Genomic DNA, 17,885 nt, shown 5'->3' with positions numbered 1-17,885 from the left:
AAATGAGACAAACGACAAGTCCAGATGTTGCATCAATGGACAAATATTTCCGGACGGAACTGATGCGCCGCAGTTGACAGTTGCAGGATTGACATGTCTGACTGATAAATGTTTGCATGGACAGTGTGTTGTCAAGGACAACACCGAAGTTCCTGACTGAACTGGAAAGAGGGATGGAAGTACTGCCAAGTTTGATTGTGTCAGTTGTGATGGGAGAAAGTTTTTGTTTAGTTCCAATGATCATTGCTTCCGTTTTGTCTGTGTTCAATTCTAACTTATTTAGCGTCATCCAGTTTTTTATGTCCAGGAAGCAGTCGGATGTTTCTTGCAAGAGCAACGACAAATTTTCAGGGGTATCACTCTTCTGGAGTTGTGTCATCAGCATAAGAATGATAACTGGCATTATGGCGGTTGAAAATTTCAGGAGAGGAGCAGTGTACAGTGTGAAGAGCACTGGGCCTAAAACAGATCCCTGTGGGACTCCATGTTCGATTATAACGGGTTTGGATTGGAAATTATCAACAATGACAGACTGGAATCGATCAGTGAGATAAGATTTGAACCAGTCCAGAACAGTGCCGTTGATACCAAATGTGACCCTCCATCACGGAATGAGTCGCTTTGCACCTGACCAACTTTGCCGCTAGTGGCGATTTTAGGCGGGTGGGGGTCAGGTTGTCGATTTTCAGATTTTGACTTCATAGTAAACTCTAGGCTTTCTTTTATCTCATATTGAAGTATCTAGGCATAATTGTGTCTTCTTTTGCCTTAAAAGCGTGCTTGAAATACCTAACCCATCATTCTGATCACCTGTGACTTCGCAAAATCGATCAACTTTGACAAGCTTGCCCTCCCTAATCTCTTGGAATCGAAAGACAAAGGATACATAATTAGCAGAGACCAGGCACCGATACCACAAATATGTCCAGAACTCTTTGCACTGGCCCATGTGGAATGCTATATTTAGATCAACCAAAGGGTGTTCCCAAAGTTAAAAATACTATCCAATCAGAGCGAGTTGGCGGCCTTAGCGGCCATTGTTGCCATTCTGTCGCTAACCGCAAGTCACTAAGTGAGAGAAATGTGTTTCTAAAAGTTCACACAAGGAAAATGCAAACAATGTGACTGGGGGACTGGATATAGCTCACGTGTCTGAAGGTAAGCATGCAGATTTTACCCACACTGACAATTATTGAAATATAATGATTGATAATAATTTATTTAACAATGATAGACTCAAGACTGATTTATTGTCTCAACATTGGTACATGAATTCACTGTTTGACATGTGGAATAAAAATGATTAAAAGAATAAAGTGAATCTGAGGAAATAAAGAGTGTAAATTAAAAGAAAATCACACACACACACACACACACACACACACACACACACTGTGTGACACAATGTATATACATGTCACACACACACACACACACACACACACACACAGTCCCTTTACAGTTTAACCATTACATGTAACTGAGCATGGGGAGGCACAAGGGCATGACATTATGAACAGTTTTCAGTTTCACAGAATTTGCTTCAATGGATATTTTATGTATTTGTGTGTCAGGTTGGTTTGTGTGTGTGTGTGTGTGTATTTCTGTGTCTGTGTGTGTGTTGTTTTGAGGTAGATAAATATAGAGTTGTGTCAACAGTAAATACTAACAGTATTACTAATTGTTCAATTTCTTTTTTAGCCCTGAAAGATATGATGGTACTTTATATGCCTGCCTGTACACCATTGAATAATTCTGAGATCACTGCTGGCAAGTCATGTCATTAGGAGGATAGGCAACACCACCACACTACACTGTCAATTAAAGAATTGTCTGCTGGTGAACTCCTATATATCTACGAGTGAGTGATTTGTGGTCAACTGTGAATGTACTTTGATTTATAGTATAAATTTACCATTAAGTGTGCAAACTTAGTTTCTTTTTACAAACTGATTTATAGTATAAATTTACTATTAAGTGTGCAAACTTAGTTTCTTTTTACAAACTTTGTATAGATGTACATGTATGTAATTGTAAAGTTTTGCATAGACATTTACATAAATGATATCAGTGTGCATGTGCTTGACATACCACTATGCATAAAGTAACTATGCACACTGATACTCATAATGATACAGCATTAATAATCATTATTTCATACTTTTATTATCAGTAAACTGTTTTACCTGATTATATTATGAAAGATATATATATATATATATATAAGTGTATTCCTTTTTTTATTTTCTGATAAAATATACATAGAAGTAAAGTATTTTGCAAAGTTCTGTGTAAAGAATGAAAACTGTGATGTAGATGTACAAAACTGAAATTACTGTTGATATTTAATCTAACATTATTGGCATTAATGAATACACTTCATAACATATAGAAAATAATTCAAAACAAAGAAAATAAAAGGAGATTAAGAAGTATTACATAACAAACTGTTTCAGGATAAACCATGCATTTTTGGAACATACTGACACCACCGGTGGAGAAAAAAGAGTGGAGGAAGAAGTTTCAACATCAACACCATCCACCCTGATTATTAACTTTTTGTACCACAAGGATTGATTACCTGTGCCACATATCTGCACATTTTTTAACAGATTGAGTGTTTGACTGATGAGGTTGTGTGTCTTTATTGTGTGAAGTATGGGTTTGGAAAGTAGGTTTGTTTTGCAGATGAAGTGTTTGAAGTGTTCATTTGGATTATGAAGTGTATTTCATTTGATGTTATGCCGGGATAAAACGCACATGAACTTGTACCTTTTGTGTGAGCAGTTTTGTTGTATGGATCTTTTTTGTTATTTTGTTGTGCTTGTTGCATGGATTGTGGTAATATCACAAGCACAGTAATCAGTGAGCACATTGAATTACAACAATTGCATGATTCAGCATCATGATTTAGCATTTTTTCCCTTTAATCTGGTATAAAGTTTAGTACCCATACTACACAATGCAAACGTTTCATTGTAATTGAACCACAAACAACACCACAACAAAACTAATCTTAAAACAGGAACGTTTTTAGTCATCTTGAGCTGATTAAAATGTAAGTATAATTACGCCTCAGTCGCAATTCTTTCCATAAAAATCAGAAAATTCTCATTTGAATAAAATAAAGTATACTCAATATTTTTCTTTCAAACTTTGATCAAATTTTGTGGATATTGCCACTAAGTATGTGTGTGCCAGATTTCATGAACATATCTTGCTTAGAAGTATGTGGTTGCTATGAACATGTTCCAAAACTTGTCGGCCTTGATTTCTCAGTTTGTTACTTTCGCGACTTTAGACCTTAAAATCATAATAACTTTTCACAGAATCATCCGATTTACAAACTTTTTTTTTTTTTTGCTGTATAGCTCTTTTATTGCAGATTTATGATATACCAATAACTAAAAATCGACCTCTGGTTCAAAGCAATGAAGACAGGAAAGAAGGATTGAATGGTTTATCGTGTCAAAGGCGGCTGACAAGTCGAGAAGAGTGAGAAGGGAAATTTTTCGCTAGCAGTAGATTATTCAGGATGTGGAGGAGAGTGGTTTTGGTGCTGTGGTCAGCATGATAGGCAGACTAAAATGGGTGGATGAGATTGTTGAAACAAAGGTGGTTGTCACAAATCTCCCCATGAAGGAAGATATTAAAGATAACAACGAAATAAGACAGCGAGATGTATTGTTCAGAAGTGGTCAGGGGAATTGTTTGGGCCGAAAACCTGTCAGGCCTTAAAGCTACTCAGAGAGAAACCAAAACAATAATTTTTATGAGGTCAATTAACCCCTTCACCGCCAAGCTCGCATTTATGCACAAGCGTGATAGAGGACCCATGTCACTGAAAGGTGACCATTCATTGGTCTGCTATCCATGAACCTACTGCTCTTAATGTTCGGTGGTAGGATAGGCCATATTTTCTATACATCGCACGGGGAATCCCCAGCTATTCTTAGCCGCTGTCTTTTCTGTGTTTATACCACAAGGGAATTTTTTACTCTAAATTGACTGGCGGTGAAAGGATTAAAGTAACATATCCGTACAAACAAGTTTTGTGAGAGTCAAATAAATCTCCAAACGTTTTTGTAACTTGGTGAACTTGGTGTCACTGGAACGAGAATTCATTTAGATGTGACTTCTTTTATCGAAATATGCAGTGCTTACTGAAACCTTTTAGAGTTCATATCAAATAATCATGATCTTTGAGTACATTGTTGTTTATATTTGATTTTTTTTTCTGAAGCATTGATGTGTTTTATCTTTGAGTGTGTGTGTGTTTCAGTCTGATTAACAGTTACACACTGTTCTGTTTTGGCAGAAAACAGACAAACAAGAGGGAGGAAAGGAAAAAGACGAGGGAGAAGAGGAGGGGAAGGAAGGAGAAGAAGTCATGATGCTGATGGATCATTAACACCAACGACAATGGGCATAGTGGTGTCATTGTGGTACCTACTCGAAGAGATTCCACCCGATCATGTCCACCTCAGAGAATTCATCCCCACCTCCACCTCCACCACCGATCTTGTTACCAGTTCAGATGATGCCACCATCACCACTGATCTCATCACCACTGCAGATGCCGCCATCCAGACTGGAGAAAGTCCGGTCTGCAGAGAACGCCGTAACACCGACAGTAATCCGGATGTCTCTGGTGATGAGCTGGAAGCCAGTGGGGGAGACGACAACACGTATGTAAAAACATACATGACACCGGAAGGAGAGGCAGGAACCTCCGGTCCTGTTCCGTCTGCTGAAAATCCTGGAGGTACAGTGTGTGGGGGGGTGGACATATGAGTGTGGTTGGGTGTGTGTGTATGTATCTGGACATGCGATCCTGCTCTTTGAGGAACGTGTAGCTGTGTGCATGTGTATGTGTGCGTGTGTTTTATCTCGTTCTATTATATTTGTTTATTTATTTATTTATTCATTTATTTATTAATCAGTTTATTTATTCATGTATTTATTGAAGTAATTGTTCACTTTTTTCCCGCAAGGCCTGACTAAACACGTTGGGATATGCTGCTGGTCAGGTATCTGCTTAACAGATGTGTTGTAGCGGATTCGTCCTAACGCAGTGACACCTTGAGTGACAGAACGTGACACTGTGTGTGTGTGTGTGTACTTCTCTTTGACGTTTTTTTTAACATGGTGTGGTTTTCCACGGAAAAAGACCCATGTTCAAAAGAGCGAGCACCTAAAATCAATGTAAACTGCAAACGTTAAAAAAGATGTCCAGTTGGATACTTTAAACATCTCCGAAAATTGTTTGTTTCCAGGAAGCTTGGTACGAAAGGTTTTAAAGTCTCACACTCAATTGTATTTAAGATATATATGTGCATCTGCGTGTATGGGTGCATGTGTATGTGTGTGTGAGTGTGCGTGCGCGCGTGTGTGTTTTGTTTTTGTTGCTTATTTTTGTTTATTGTTTGTGTGCGTGCGTGCGTGTATGCGTGTGTGTGTGTGTGTTTCTGTCAAAGCTGACCGGAGAGGAACGGCTGACATCACCTCGGCAGTGGACAAAGTGGAAATAATTCTGGAGAAGCACGTGCACAAGCACAAACACATGACCATCAGTGAGTTGATGTTTTCTGTGTGACTGAATGTTCTCACTTTCCAGATCTATCTTCTGGTTGAAGACAAATGGCATTCTCCATGGTAATTCCTCTATCAACATTAAATCTCACCTTCAATTGCCTGTTTTTTATGCACTCAATATTCCCCTGAAAAACATTGTATCATCTACTGTCTCTCAAGCTTTCATGTGTGTGACTGACACTGAAAGAAAACAAAATCATGACTGGTCACAATAGATGAACACTTTGTTGCAGTCTTAGATGTTCCTTTAGTAAAGAGCATAGTGAGAAGTGAAGGACAATACTGAGCCCTGGCACGCTGCCACATTTTGGGCAATCAAAACTCTGTCTTTCAATGGTGGTGATGAGGACGCAATGGGTCAGAGACGTTCACCAGGTATCGCTTCGACCCGGAGGACAGACAGGGTTTTTTTTTCAGATAATATTTATCATAGCGATAAACAACAAGTAAGTGTGGTGTATAAAGCAGTCATAAATAAATGGTGGTAGTAGCTGAAAGTAACATTTGTCATCATTTGTGAACATACAGCCATATACATAATGAAAATATATAAAACACATTCCATCAAAAATAAATCTGAACAATCAAAGCACAAACTCCATTATCATGGTATGTTAATTTATCTTATACATTTTCAGACCAGATGTATCAGGCTGACGGTGCCCAGTTTAACTGGGACAGCTTCCGCGAAGAGATCCTTGCTGGACAGATCGCGGCGCAGCAAACCAACGAGGAACAGAGCAAGGCAACGGAGGACACATTGAAGAAAGAAATAAATGGCTGCAAATCCATGATAAAAGAATGTTCCGAGAAACTTATGCGGCAGAATGCTTCAAACACGGAAAAGATAGAGCAGCTGAATCCTGAGATGTTACAACACCGCAAAGAACTTGAGCGAAAACAACAAGAGCTGGCTGAACTTCACAGACAAACATGTGATAAGTTAGCTTCGTTAGCCGCGGAGCACGTTGAAGTTAAGAGAAAGGAAACAGAAGCTAAAACCTTCGTTTTCAAACTGGCAGCAAAACACAACCTACTTCTGGAGCATGTGTGGTCAGGCCTGGAGCAGTCTCAACTAGAAAGGCTCATGAAGCATTTGTACCAGCAGTTCCAGATCAGACTGCGGCAGATCGACGTGTCCATTACCAGCATGGACGTAACGGTTTTTGTCGACGATGTCGACGCCTTGGCTGAACAGCAGGCTGCCATTCAGAGGGCCATCCTGGAAGAGATCATCCCGGAGCATTTCCAGGCAGAAGTGGATTGGGAGTCGACTACACCTGTTTTGCAACAAACTGATTTGGATCCACCTGTCCAGGTATCAGAAGTACAGGTAGGTCAGTTTATATCACTACAACTTATTTTCTCTAGACCAGATTTCAGATGTTAATGTAGATCAAGATATAGATATATATATGAACTGCAGGTACATATCACGTGTATCTTCTCAATCCATCAGCCCTGGTGTCTATTGATCAACAAGCAAGGTATACATACCTACTGGTCCAGGCAGGTGATATACACATTAGAACCGTTCCTGTTATTTTCCTCTTCCTTGCCCTCAGTGTGGCGTTGCTGTCTCAGCCACACCTAGACTCTTAACCCTTTCGCTGCCAGGAAAATAAGATTTAAGTGAAATCTATTTGCCAGGGTTTTTTCACAAAAAACGGGTTTAAATTTTCAAAAAATTCTGTGCTCTTTGTTATTGGAGAAAGACCCATAAAAGTATATATTTTCTGAAAGGGAAATGAATAAAGAATACAAAACACATGATGTTTTCCCATTTTATGCATTTTAAGTGACATGCTGTTGTTTTGAAATCAGTGTTTTGTTTTTTGTCACATTTTCAACTTGTTCATTACAAACATTAGTCTGGTAATTTGCACAAAAATATCATTTTCTGGACAAATGGATATCTGCACACACAAAATCATACTAGAACAACCACAATATAAAAAAAACTGAAAAAGAAATACATGCATTGTGACTTCTGCAAGTGATAATATGAATGTGAGGCCACGCCCCCTCAGTCTCCACCCCCCTCCTCTTCACCCCTCTCACACCGTCACGTCATCAGACCGCGTTGGCTGAGTGCCAAGAAAATAGCTCATACGGTGCCCTGCTAAAAATTCGTCTGCTAGAGTTGAACAGCCTGCATCACTCACTGATAGTTGTATCTTGGCCACTCTCTTGATTGCTCCCTTTATTTTCTATCAAATCGTCCTATAAATGTTCACCACTGTCTTCTCCTTCGAATTTATGCTCCAATTCTTTCTGAGCATTAGCTAAAGAAAGTAATCTTGGTTGATTTAGTTCGTCACGATCGCGTGTCTTGAGCACGGCGTCAGTCCGACATTTTGTTGAGCGAGCGAGAAGAGGAGCCAGGCAAAGACTGCGGCCAGTAACCCAACCAAAACATTCAAATAAAGGACTGCCTTATGACGCAGATGGTGTTTCTAGCTATGAATAGAATCCAGAAAGATTCCCCAAGCTAAAGCTACCAGCATTTTTGTCAACGAACTGAATGCAAAGCAGGGAAAAGTCAGAATATTTCGATGACGAGTTATCTCGTCATGCAGGCAGCGAAGCATACATGTTTGCCATGACGAGTTATCTCGTCATGCAGGCAGCCTAGGGGTTAAGATAAGATAAGATAAGAATAACTTTATTATCTCCAACTGGAGAAATTTGGTCAGGTACATTATCACAACATAGACAAGTAAACAACATGGGGACCATAACTGTAAAAGCCAACAACAGCCCCAACAAATATTACGAAGATACAAATATAAAAAATATCACATACATCGTTTCATACATACATCCACACACTGCAGGTAATAACTAGTATTCTTAATGTAAAAACAGAAAGAATTAAGAAACATTATTTGAATATAATTATAAACATAGCCTACTATACTGCACATTGATTATAATAGACAGATAAGATAAGAATAAAGATGAATTGCGGAAAACCACAACCAGATAATCAGCACACACCCGCACCGCACCCCACCCCACACACGCGGATAACTTGATTAAACAAGAGTAATAAACATATGTTCTCAAATAAAAGCATTTCACATATTCGCTTTTAAAAACATTGCAATTAATTATTACATCGTAATTATTAAACAGAAATACATTTAGAATATGGACGTTAGCATTAGACATATTCATTGTACATTCATCCTGCATATTGCACATTATTCTTCCTACATATTGCACATTCATTATAACCAATTGTCACGTTTTAAGCTCAGTAAACACACACACACACACACACACACACACACACACACACACCCCACAACTAGAACAAGGTACAGCCTATCATGCACGGACTTTCACACGTCTCACATGAGAGTGCGTGCGCGCGCACACACACACAGTTCTCAAGAATTTAAAAGGTGGATTGAACGTGGAATAAAAGTCTTCAGAGCTCTGGATTTCAACTTAAAAGTTCTGTAGCGTCGTCCTGATGGCAATAGCTCATAATACTTTGCTAAAATATGGGTGTCGTCAGTTGCTATCTGCCTGCTTTTTTTAACCACTCGACTTTCATACAGCTCTTGCATACTAGCTTGTTTCACTCCCACAATTTTACTGCATACACTCATGACATCGTTCAAAACACGCTTACTCCTCACTCCCAAACTTCCATACCAGCACATAAATGAAACTGTAAGGACAGACTCGATACAACATCGATAATAACTTTGAAGAATATTTGAATTTATACCAACATTTCTAAGCTTCTGTAAACAAAAAATTCTAGATTAACATTTCTTATGAATGGAATCAACATTTCTGTCAAAAGTCAGCTTATTGTCTAAGATGGTCCCTAAATATCTATATTCATTGACCCTCTCCACTGTTTGACCATCAATAACAAGGTCAGCTACAGGCAAGGGGTCTTTCCGAAAATCTATTAACATTTCTTTTGTTTTCAATACGTTGAGATCCAGATAGTTTTTCTCACACCAGGAACAGAACTTTTTAATTTCACTGAAATAAATAGCATCAGAGTTGGACAGATCTTCAATTGCTGAATCATCAGAATATTTTATGACAGGAGTTTCCTCCGTGCCTCTGCAGTCATTTGTGTACAGTGTAAAAAGAACAGGGGACAGCACTGTACCTTGGGGTGCACCAGTAGAAGTAGATTTTAGAGAAGAGTGGGCAGAATGAAAGCGGACGGACTGAGTTCTATTGAGAAGAAAACTTATTATCCAAAGAGTAAGCTTCGGATCAACATCCATGCCTAGCAGTTTGAGGGCAAGGAGATGAGGTTGTATTGTGTTAAAAGCAGAAGAGAAGTGAACAAAAAGGATACGAACGAAAGATCCCGTGTTATTCAAATGAAGGAAAGCATTATGAAGGAGAGTTAGGATAGCATCGTCAGTACTTCTGTGTGCTTTATAAGCAAACTGAAGAGAGTCAAGCTGCTGTTCAGTGAAAGAAAGAAGATGTCGGAGAATAATTTTTTCAAAGCATTTCATCACTACTGAAGTCAGGGCAACAGGCCGGTAATCATTTAGTGCGGCTGGGTTCTTTTTCTTGGGGATAGGACAGATAGTAGATTTTTTCCAGATGCTGGGGACAGAGCATTCCTTCAGAGACCAGTTGAAAATTTTACAGAACACGTCACACAACTGGGAAGCACATGTTTTCAGTAATTTTCCGCAGATATTGTCGGGGCCAATTGCCTTCGTGACATTCAGTTTTAAAAATAAAGATTCAACAACTTTTGCATCGATCTCAAAGTCTTCACCTGTTTTCCTATCTTTGATCTTTTCCTGCAACTGTGAGATAACACTATCCAGTTCCCTTCCCAGATCATTCCTTTCAAAGCGACAGTAGAAATCATTCAGTTTATTTGAAAAATCTATCTGTTCATCCTTTTCCATTTTACAAGCTACTGTTTTCCTTTTCGTTTCTCCAGTGATAATTTTTAACCCATCCCATGCGTCTGCCATTCTTCCCGTCTGAAACTGTTGCTCTACTTTTGACTTGAATTCCCTCTGTCCCCTTCGTAATTCACCTCTAAGCTTCTTTTGTATCAATTTCCTATCCTTCTTGTTCCCTGACTGAAACGCTACCTTTTTCTCGTTTAAAATTGTTTTGAGAGACTTTGAGATCCATGGTTTGTTGTTGGGGAAAAGTTTAATTATTTTTGTCGGAATTATCATGTCTTCACAGAAACTGATATAAGATGTAACAACATCAGCTGCTTCATGAACATTCTCACATGGGTCAGTCAACACACTCCAATCAGTACAATCAAAACATCCTCTCAGTTCATCCACACTCTCTGACGTCCAAACTTTCACACTCTTTTTCACAATCGGCTCTGTCTGTATCTTTGGTCTGTAGGCTGGGATTAAATGAACAACATCATGATCAGATACACCCACTGGTGCAAGGGGAACAGATTTGTAGGCATTAAGAATGTTCCCATAACACAGATCGATTGTCTTGTCCAGTCTGGTCCGGCAGGTAACATATTGTTTAAAAGAAGGTAAGGCTTTCTTTAAATCACAATGATTAAAATCTCCAACAATAAAACACGGGGCGTCGGCAGAGATGAGTTGAAGGTCGCGAACAACACCTGCGATCGTCCTTCCTGCACGTGCAGCAGATGCCTGGTCAAAGACTGGGGCGTACACAACAGTCAAGAAAATACGGCCGAACTCACGTGGCAGGTATCGAGGCCTCAGCGACACTGATATGAGTTCAAGTTCCTGTGTACACAGTTGCTTCTTCACACACACATTCGCACTGTCACACCACTTCTCATTGACATACAGACACACGCCACCACCCATTTTCTTCCCCACTTTCTTGCAGTCTCTGTCCATTCTGTACGGAGTGTTAAAACCATCAATCGCAACACATTCATTCGACACTTTCTCACTAAACCAGGTTTCGGTAAAACAAAGCACACACGAGTTTCTAAAATCATTTAAAAATCGACAGTTTGCTCGTACTTCATCTAAATTACAGTTTCTGCCGTTTGGATTAAGAGATCTGACATTGGATAAAATCATAGATGGCAGTGGGGGCTTAGTTTTATTTTTTCTCAGTCTTCTCTTCATGCCTCCTCTCTTTCCTCTCTTTCGTGCTTTCTTTCTCTCACCTTCTCTTTCATTCTCTTCATCATCACAAATAAGATCACGAGGTAAAAGTTGCTCAGTAAAAGCGGATGGGTCGCGCACTGACCGTAAACTGAGAAGAAAATCACGGTCGTCAACAGTGGCTTAGCTGCAGAGCCAGACTGTGTCAGTGTCCTTTCTGACGTGGAAACCTCCCCTACCTCCCTCCAGCCCAAGTCCCCATGAACCTGCTGGTACTGAAGGTTTTGAGACGAACTTACCATGGGCATGGAGCTGGAGGACAAATGGAAACTGATCATCATGGGAGAGGACATAAAAAGGACCACAAGTTGTCTTTGTTTTTAAATGGTGGATTGTGTAGGTGATGATAATTCTTTTGTCACATAGAATTCATCATAGTTTTGGGTCATATGACAGGTCAGTATTCTCACCTGCCTCATTGTATCCTACCTTAGACCAGACCCAAGAGACATAACATCAGTCAGGAAATACGAACAACACTCACAACGTGGCGCCCTTGAAGTGGACAACACCTGTCCGCATGGCCCCGTTGTTCCCATTGGCTGAGTGCTGGGCAGGAGGTGGCTGGGACAAAACATCCTTCAATGATAACTAGTGCTCTGATGGGGTTTGAACCATGACCCCCCAGTCAGCAGCCAGGGGGAGTAATGGGGGATGGTGACGGAGATCAGCAGGAGGAGACCAGGAGGGAAAGCATTCAGATCAGATCAGAACTTTCCAAGTCACAGAACCTTCAGCACCAGCGTCCATTCCACCTGTGTGGGAGAGGGGATCAAAGAGGCGATGGCAGGGGGGGAGGGTGTGGTGGAGGGAAGGTGTGGGGGGGAAGGTGTGGTGGGAGAGGTGTGGTTGGGGAAGGGTGTGGTGGGGAAGATGTGGTGGGGGGGAAGGTGTGGTGGTGGTGGGGAAGGTGTGGTGGGGAAGATGTGGTGGGAGAAGTGTGGTTGGGGAAGGGTGTGGTGGTGGAGGAGGTGTGGTGGGGGGAAGGTGTGGTGGGGAAGGTGTGTGTGGTGGGAAAGGTGTGGGGGGAGAGGTGTGTGTGGTGGGGAAGGTGTGTGGGCGGGGAAGGTGTGGTGGGGAAGGTGTGTGTGAGGGGAAGGTGTGGTGGGGAAGGTGTGTGGGGGGATTGTGTGCATATCTGTTTGACTGCCATTGTGTGTGTGTGGTGGGATAGGTGTGGTGGGGAAGGTGTGATGGGAAAGGTGTGTGTGGTGGGGAAGGGTGTGGTTGAGGGGGGAGGTGTGGTGGGGGGGAAAGGTGTGGTGGGGAAGGGTGTGGTTGAGGGGCGAGGTGTGGTGGGGGGGAAGGGTGTGATGGAGAAGGTTGTGGGGGTGGGGGAAGGTGTGATGGGAAAGGTGCGGTGGGGGGGAGAAGGGGGGGGGGGGTAGGTGTGATGGGGAAGGTGTGGTGGGGAAGGGGGGAAGTTGTGGTGCGGAAGGGTGTGGTGGGGGAAGGTGTGGTGGGGGGAAAGGGTGCGGTGTGGTGGGGGGAGGAAGGTGTGGGGGGGGGGTAGGTGTGATGGGGAAGGTGTGGTGGGGAAGGGGGGAAGTTGTGGTGCGGAAGGGTGTGGTGGGGGAAGGTGTGGTGGGGGGAAAGGGTGCGGTGTGGTGGGGGGAGGAAGGTGTGGGGGGGGGGGGGAGGGTGTGATGGGGAAGGTGTGGTGGGGAAGGGGGGAAGTTGTGATGCGGAAGGGTGTGGTGGGGGAAGGTGTGGTGGGGGGAAAGGGTGCGGTGTGGTGGGGGGAGGAAGGTGTGGGGGGGGGGGGAGGGTGTGATGGGGAAGGTGTGGTGGGGAAGGGGGGAAGTTGTGGTGCGGAAGGGTGTGGTGGGGGAAGGTGTGGTGGGGGGAAAGGGTGTGGTGTGGTGGGGGGAGGAAGGTGTGGGGGGGGGGTGTGATGGGGAAGGTGGGGGGGGGGGAAGGTGTGGTGTGGTGTGGGGAGGAAGGTGTGGGGGGGGGAGGGGGGGATGGGGAAGGTGGGGGGGGGAAGGTGTGGGGGGGGGGGGGAATGTGATGGAGAAGGTGTGGTGGGGGGGGAAGGTGAGGTGGGAGGGGGAAGGTGTGGTGGGGGCTGGGGGGGGGGGGGGGGAAGTGTGGTGTGGGGAGGGGGGGAAGGTGTGATGGGGAAGGTGTGGTGGGGGTGAAGGTGTGGTGGAGAAAGTGTGGTGGGGGGGAAGGTGTGGTGGGGGGGAAGGTGTGGTGGGGGTGAAGGTGTGGTGGGGGGGAAGGTGTGGTGGGGGGAAGGTGTGTGGGGGGGAAGGTGTGGTGGGGGGGAAGGTGTGATGGGGGGGAAGGTGTGGTGGAGAAGGTGTGATGGAGAAGGTTGTGGTGGGGAAGGTGTGATGGAGAAGGTGTGGTGGAGAAGGTGTGGTGGGGGGGAAGGTGTGATGGGGAAGGTGTGGTGGGGAAGGTGTGATGGAGAAGGTGTGGTGGGGAAGGTGTGATGGGGGGGAAGGTGTGGTGGGGGGGAAGGTGTGATGGGGAAGGTGTGGTGGGGAAGGTGTGGTGGGGGGGAAGGTGTGGTGGGGGTGAAGGTGTGGTGGGGAAGGGAGAATGGAGCTGGCTGTAACACCAACAGAAAGAAAGTGTAGAAAGAGAAGTAGGAGAGGAAGGGGTTAATGCAGTGTTCGGTTTGCCGATTTCACATTTTACCCACAGGCACATGTCGCATTAAAAAAACAACAGATGTTGGATATAATTATATGTGCTTTTAGATATATATCTAATTACTTTAGACATTGTTCTATGACAGACAAGCAGCCAAATAAGATAATAAACCACGGGGAAACATCATGCTTTCGTTTTTCACTGTTTCCAGGGTGAAGGTTCCTCTGAAGCAGGCAGTACCAGTACTCAGCAGATTACACCAACAAGTGGTGAATTTCTCCTTGACTTTTCGCTGACATTGATAACATTAGTAAAATTTACAGCTTCTCTCTCTCTCTCTCTCTCTCTCTCTCTCTCTCTCTCTCTCTGTGTGTGTGTGTGTGATTGCGTGCATGTGTGCTTACGTGCGCGAATGTGTGTGCGTGTGTGTTTGTGCCAGTGTGTGTCTCCTTGCGTCTCTGTGTTTGTGTGTTTGTGCATATGTGCGTGCGCATGTGCGAGTGTGCACATATGAGTGTATATGCATGTGCGTATGTGTGTGCATGCATGCTTGTTTGTGCATGCATTATTGTATTTATTTGTGTCTGTGTCAATGTGCCAATTTTTGTGTGGGGGGGGGGGGGGGAGGGTTGGGGGGATGTATGTGTGCATGTGTGTTGATTGCGCTTTTGTCCGTACGTGAGTGTGCGTATGTGCGTGTGTGATTGTGTGCATATCTGTTTGACTGCCATTGTGTGTCTGTTTGTCTCTATGTGTGTCTGTGTGTGTGTGTGTGACAGCAGTGTCTGTGTGTGTGACAGCAGTCAAGGACATGATGGAACGAAGATTATAGCGTGGTTAGGGAGGGGGGTAGTGTGTGTTTGGGTTATTTGATCTCCATACATAATATGATGAGAATACGATTAATTCTTGGTAAACATGTATTGTAAATATTTGATATGTTTCAATCACATGTTGTGTTTTTGTATTCTGCCGTGCATTAATCTGCCTTCCTTGTTCATATATACCACTTGTCAAGTAAAGTAGCTGTGATCTGTGAACTGTCTTTTTCAGAACCTTTGTTGACCTTTGACCCGATGACTGCAGTTCCACGACGTTCCTTTGAAATAGATGTTCTTGAAGTTGAAGGAGGGCTCATTTGGTCATTGCTCATCACCAGGAACAGGCTGATCATTCTTGACGAATTAGACAACAAGATCATATGCGTGCCCCTGGACAGGTCCTCCCATGCTCGTTCTGTCTTCCCTCTCAGTGCCAGCCCCAATGATCTGGCCATGTATGACCATGACTGTAACATTATCGCTGTGGCCACCAACACTGACGTCATCGTCCTGCTGGAGGTGGGGAGTGATGCTATGCATGAAGTCGGAAAAGTGAAGACTGAAAGGCGATACCTAGCTGTGACGTCATTCGGTGACGGTGACATCCTCGTGGTGAGCAGCGAGGAGGACAGATTTGGCCCTGCCGTGATTGACGTCATCACAAGGGAAGGCAAAGTGCTGTGGACGGTAGCAGACACACACACCCTGCCTCATCTCAAAAGCCCCTGGTTTCTCCACATCCGGAACCGTGAGGTACTGGTGTCGGACATTAATGGGCTGATTCACCGGGTGGACGTGAGCTCGGGTACACCCCACCCCTTCCTGTTCCACCCGGACCTGAGGTGGCCATGCAACATAACAACGGATCCCAGCGGATCAAACGTGTTCGTGGCAGACTGGAAAGAGAACAAAGTACTGCTGTACAGCATGATGTCAGGCGAGTGGCGGACACTGCTGGCTGTACAGGATGGCAGAGGAAGAAATGACATGCCTCAGGCTGTGGGGGTGACGGATGACGGGCAGATGGTGGTGGCTTGGCGTTCGGGTGTGGTCGTCTGCTACAGCCTCAAACCCTGAACTGGACTTGCTGGAGAAATCTGTGTGTCCACATGTGTGGCCATATGTGAATGTGTGTCCGTATGTGATTCCATGTGTGTGTGTGTGTGTGCGCACACGCACATGTATGTGTGTGTGCATGTGTTTGTGAGTGTGTGTGTGTGGTGTTATTCTAATGGCGGATAGTTGTGCAGCATTTAAATGGATATTTACCAGAAAGAAAAATTCCCGAAAAAGTGAACTCTGTGTTGCTTCACTAAAAACAGCAGTAACGCAGTCAGCAGTCATACAGATCATTATCTCCTCCTCCTCCTTCTCCTCCTTCTCCTCCTTCTCCTCCTCCTTCTCCTCCTTCTCCTTCTCCTCCTCCTTCTCCTCCTCCTCCACACACATTCTCCTTGTTCTCTTTCTCCTTGTTCTGAACATGATCGTCACAGCCAAACTAGGACTAATTCACTGCGCAGTGCACTATTTTTGTGGATTATGTCAGTTATTTTTGGTGTGTATTGATCAGTATGCATGCAGATTTCGGCATGTATCAATACAAGTCTCTTTTTCATTGTCAGAGACACAAGTTCATAGTTTGTTTTATGTGCACTATGACTGCAGAATATACGACTTTAAAATCATCATTGGGTTCTTGATCAGCCAGTTATATGTGTCACTTGTAGATAAAGAAAAAGAAGAAAAGTTGTCCATTATATTAACCTTATTTATTGTGATTGAGGTATTCTGTACACATAGCTATGTAAGTGCGACTGAGTTGAGACAATAAGTGATGGGGGAACTTATTACGAGTTATCCGAACCAAAACGAAACTGGTGTAGGCGCTGATAACTCAACAATGATCATATAATGTAAAGAGATCTGAAGGTTACAAGACGTAACTCTGTTTTGACCATGTTCAGTTAGTATGCAGAGTTATCTTCCTTTCAAATGGCGACTGCTGGCGAAAGGCAGCGTTGTTGTGGATGGCAGTTGAGAGAGAGATGGACAGAAATCAGACTCGGGACCGTGCGGATGTTTATCCCGGTTATTACTGAGGCTTTCTTTATTTCAGCTAGTTTTGTGTTGAGAAACAAGGTGAGCATTGCGCCTCGGTTTCTCCACAGTATGTTTGCGACGAGAATAGGGCTGTAGGCCATCCGTATCCTAACAAAAATGTTGAGGATGTGATGAAGTCATCCATTGTGTTGCAACTGATTTGGGCAATTTTGAAGAAATTGTTATAATTATCATTATTATTGTTATCATTATTATTGGAGTTGTTGTTATTGTTGTTGTTTTTATTGTTATCATTATTGTTGCTGCTGATTGTGGAAGAAATCATGTTGTGCAGTCGAGGAAACGGTGTGATGATTTATAAACAGTTCATCAGTGTTGTGAAGCTGTGACTTTCACTGACTATTTCATCATGTCCCGAACACGTGGGACAATGTGTGGTTGCTTCGTCCGTGTTGTGAATGAGAACTGTGACTTTCATTGACCTGTTTTTCTCGTGGCTCCAACCAGTGGGATATTCTTCAAGAACTTCACCAGTTGAGATCAAAGAAACTGTGATAGTAATTCGTTTAATCTTTGATAAATCTTATGTATCATCCAGTACTGTTGAAGTAGTTGTTATATCAGTGGAGCATGTAGATGTTACCATAAAAAAAAAGTTAACGTTTTT

At 43.2% G+C, this 17,885-nt stretch overlaps 1 protein-coding gene across 1 annotated transcript; it reads left to right on the top strand.

Annotated features, from left to right (window-relative positions):
* The first annotated feature begins 6,238 nt into the window (after window positions 1-6,238).
* Window positions 6,239-16,234, top strand: LOC143278040 (uncharacterized). Its single transcript, XM_076583052.1, has 3 exons — window positions 6,239-6,928; window positions 14,548-14,605; window positions 15,390-16,234. The coding sequence occupies exons 1-3, from the start codon at window positions 6,239-6,241 to the stop codon at window positions 16,232-16,234; spliced, it is 1,593 nt and encodes a 530-aa protein (XP_076439167.1).
* Window positions 16,235-17,885: the final 1,651 nt, after the last annotated feature.

Source organism: Babylonia areolata, chromosome 35 (assembly GCF_041734735.1).
Source record: "Babylonia areolata isolate BAREFJ2019XMU chromosome 35, ASM4173473v1, whole genome shotgun sequence".
Classification (NCBI taxonomy): domain Eukaryota; kingdom Metazoa; phylum Mollusca; class Gastropoda; order Neogastropoda; family Buccinidae; genus Babylonia; species Babylonia areolata.
This window is presented reverse-complemented; position numbering and strand designations above follow the sequence as displayed.

Bases quoted from the DNA above. Each gene is read 5' to 3' on its own strand.
- LOC143278040 (XM_076583052.1), top strand. From the start codon at position 6,239: ATGTATCAGGCTGACGGTGCCCAGTTTAACTGGGACAGCTTCCGCGAA. The intron at 6,929-14,547 runs GTAGGTCAGTTT...CACTGTTTCCAG, and splicing joins TCCAGGTATCAGAAGTACAG to GGTGAAGGTTCCTCTGAAGC. The intron at 14,606-15,389 runs GTGAATTTCTCC...TGTCTTTTTCAG, and splicing joins GCAGATTACACCAACAAGTG to AACCTTTGTTGACCTTTGAC.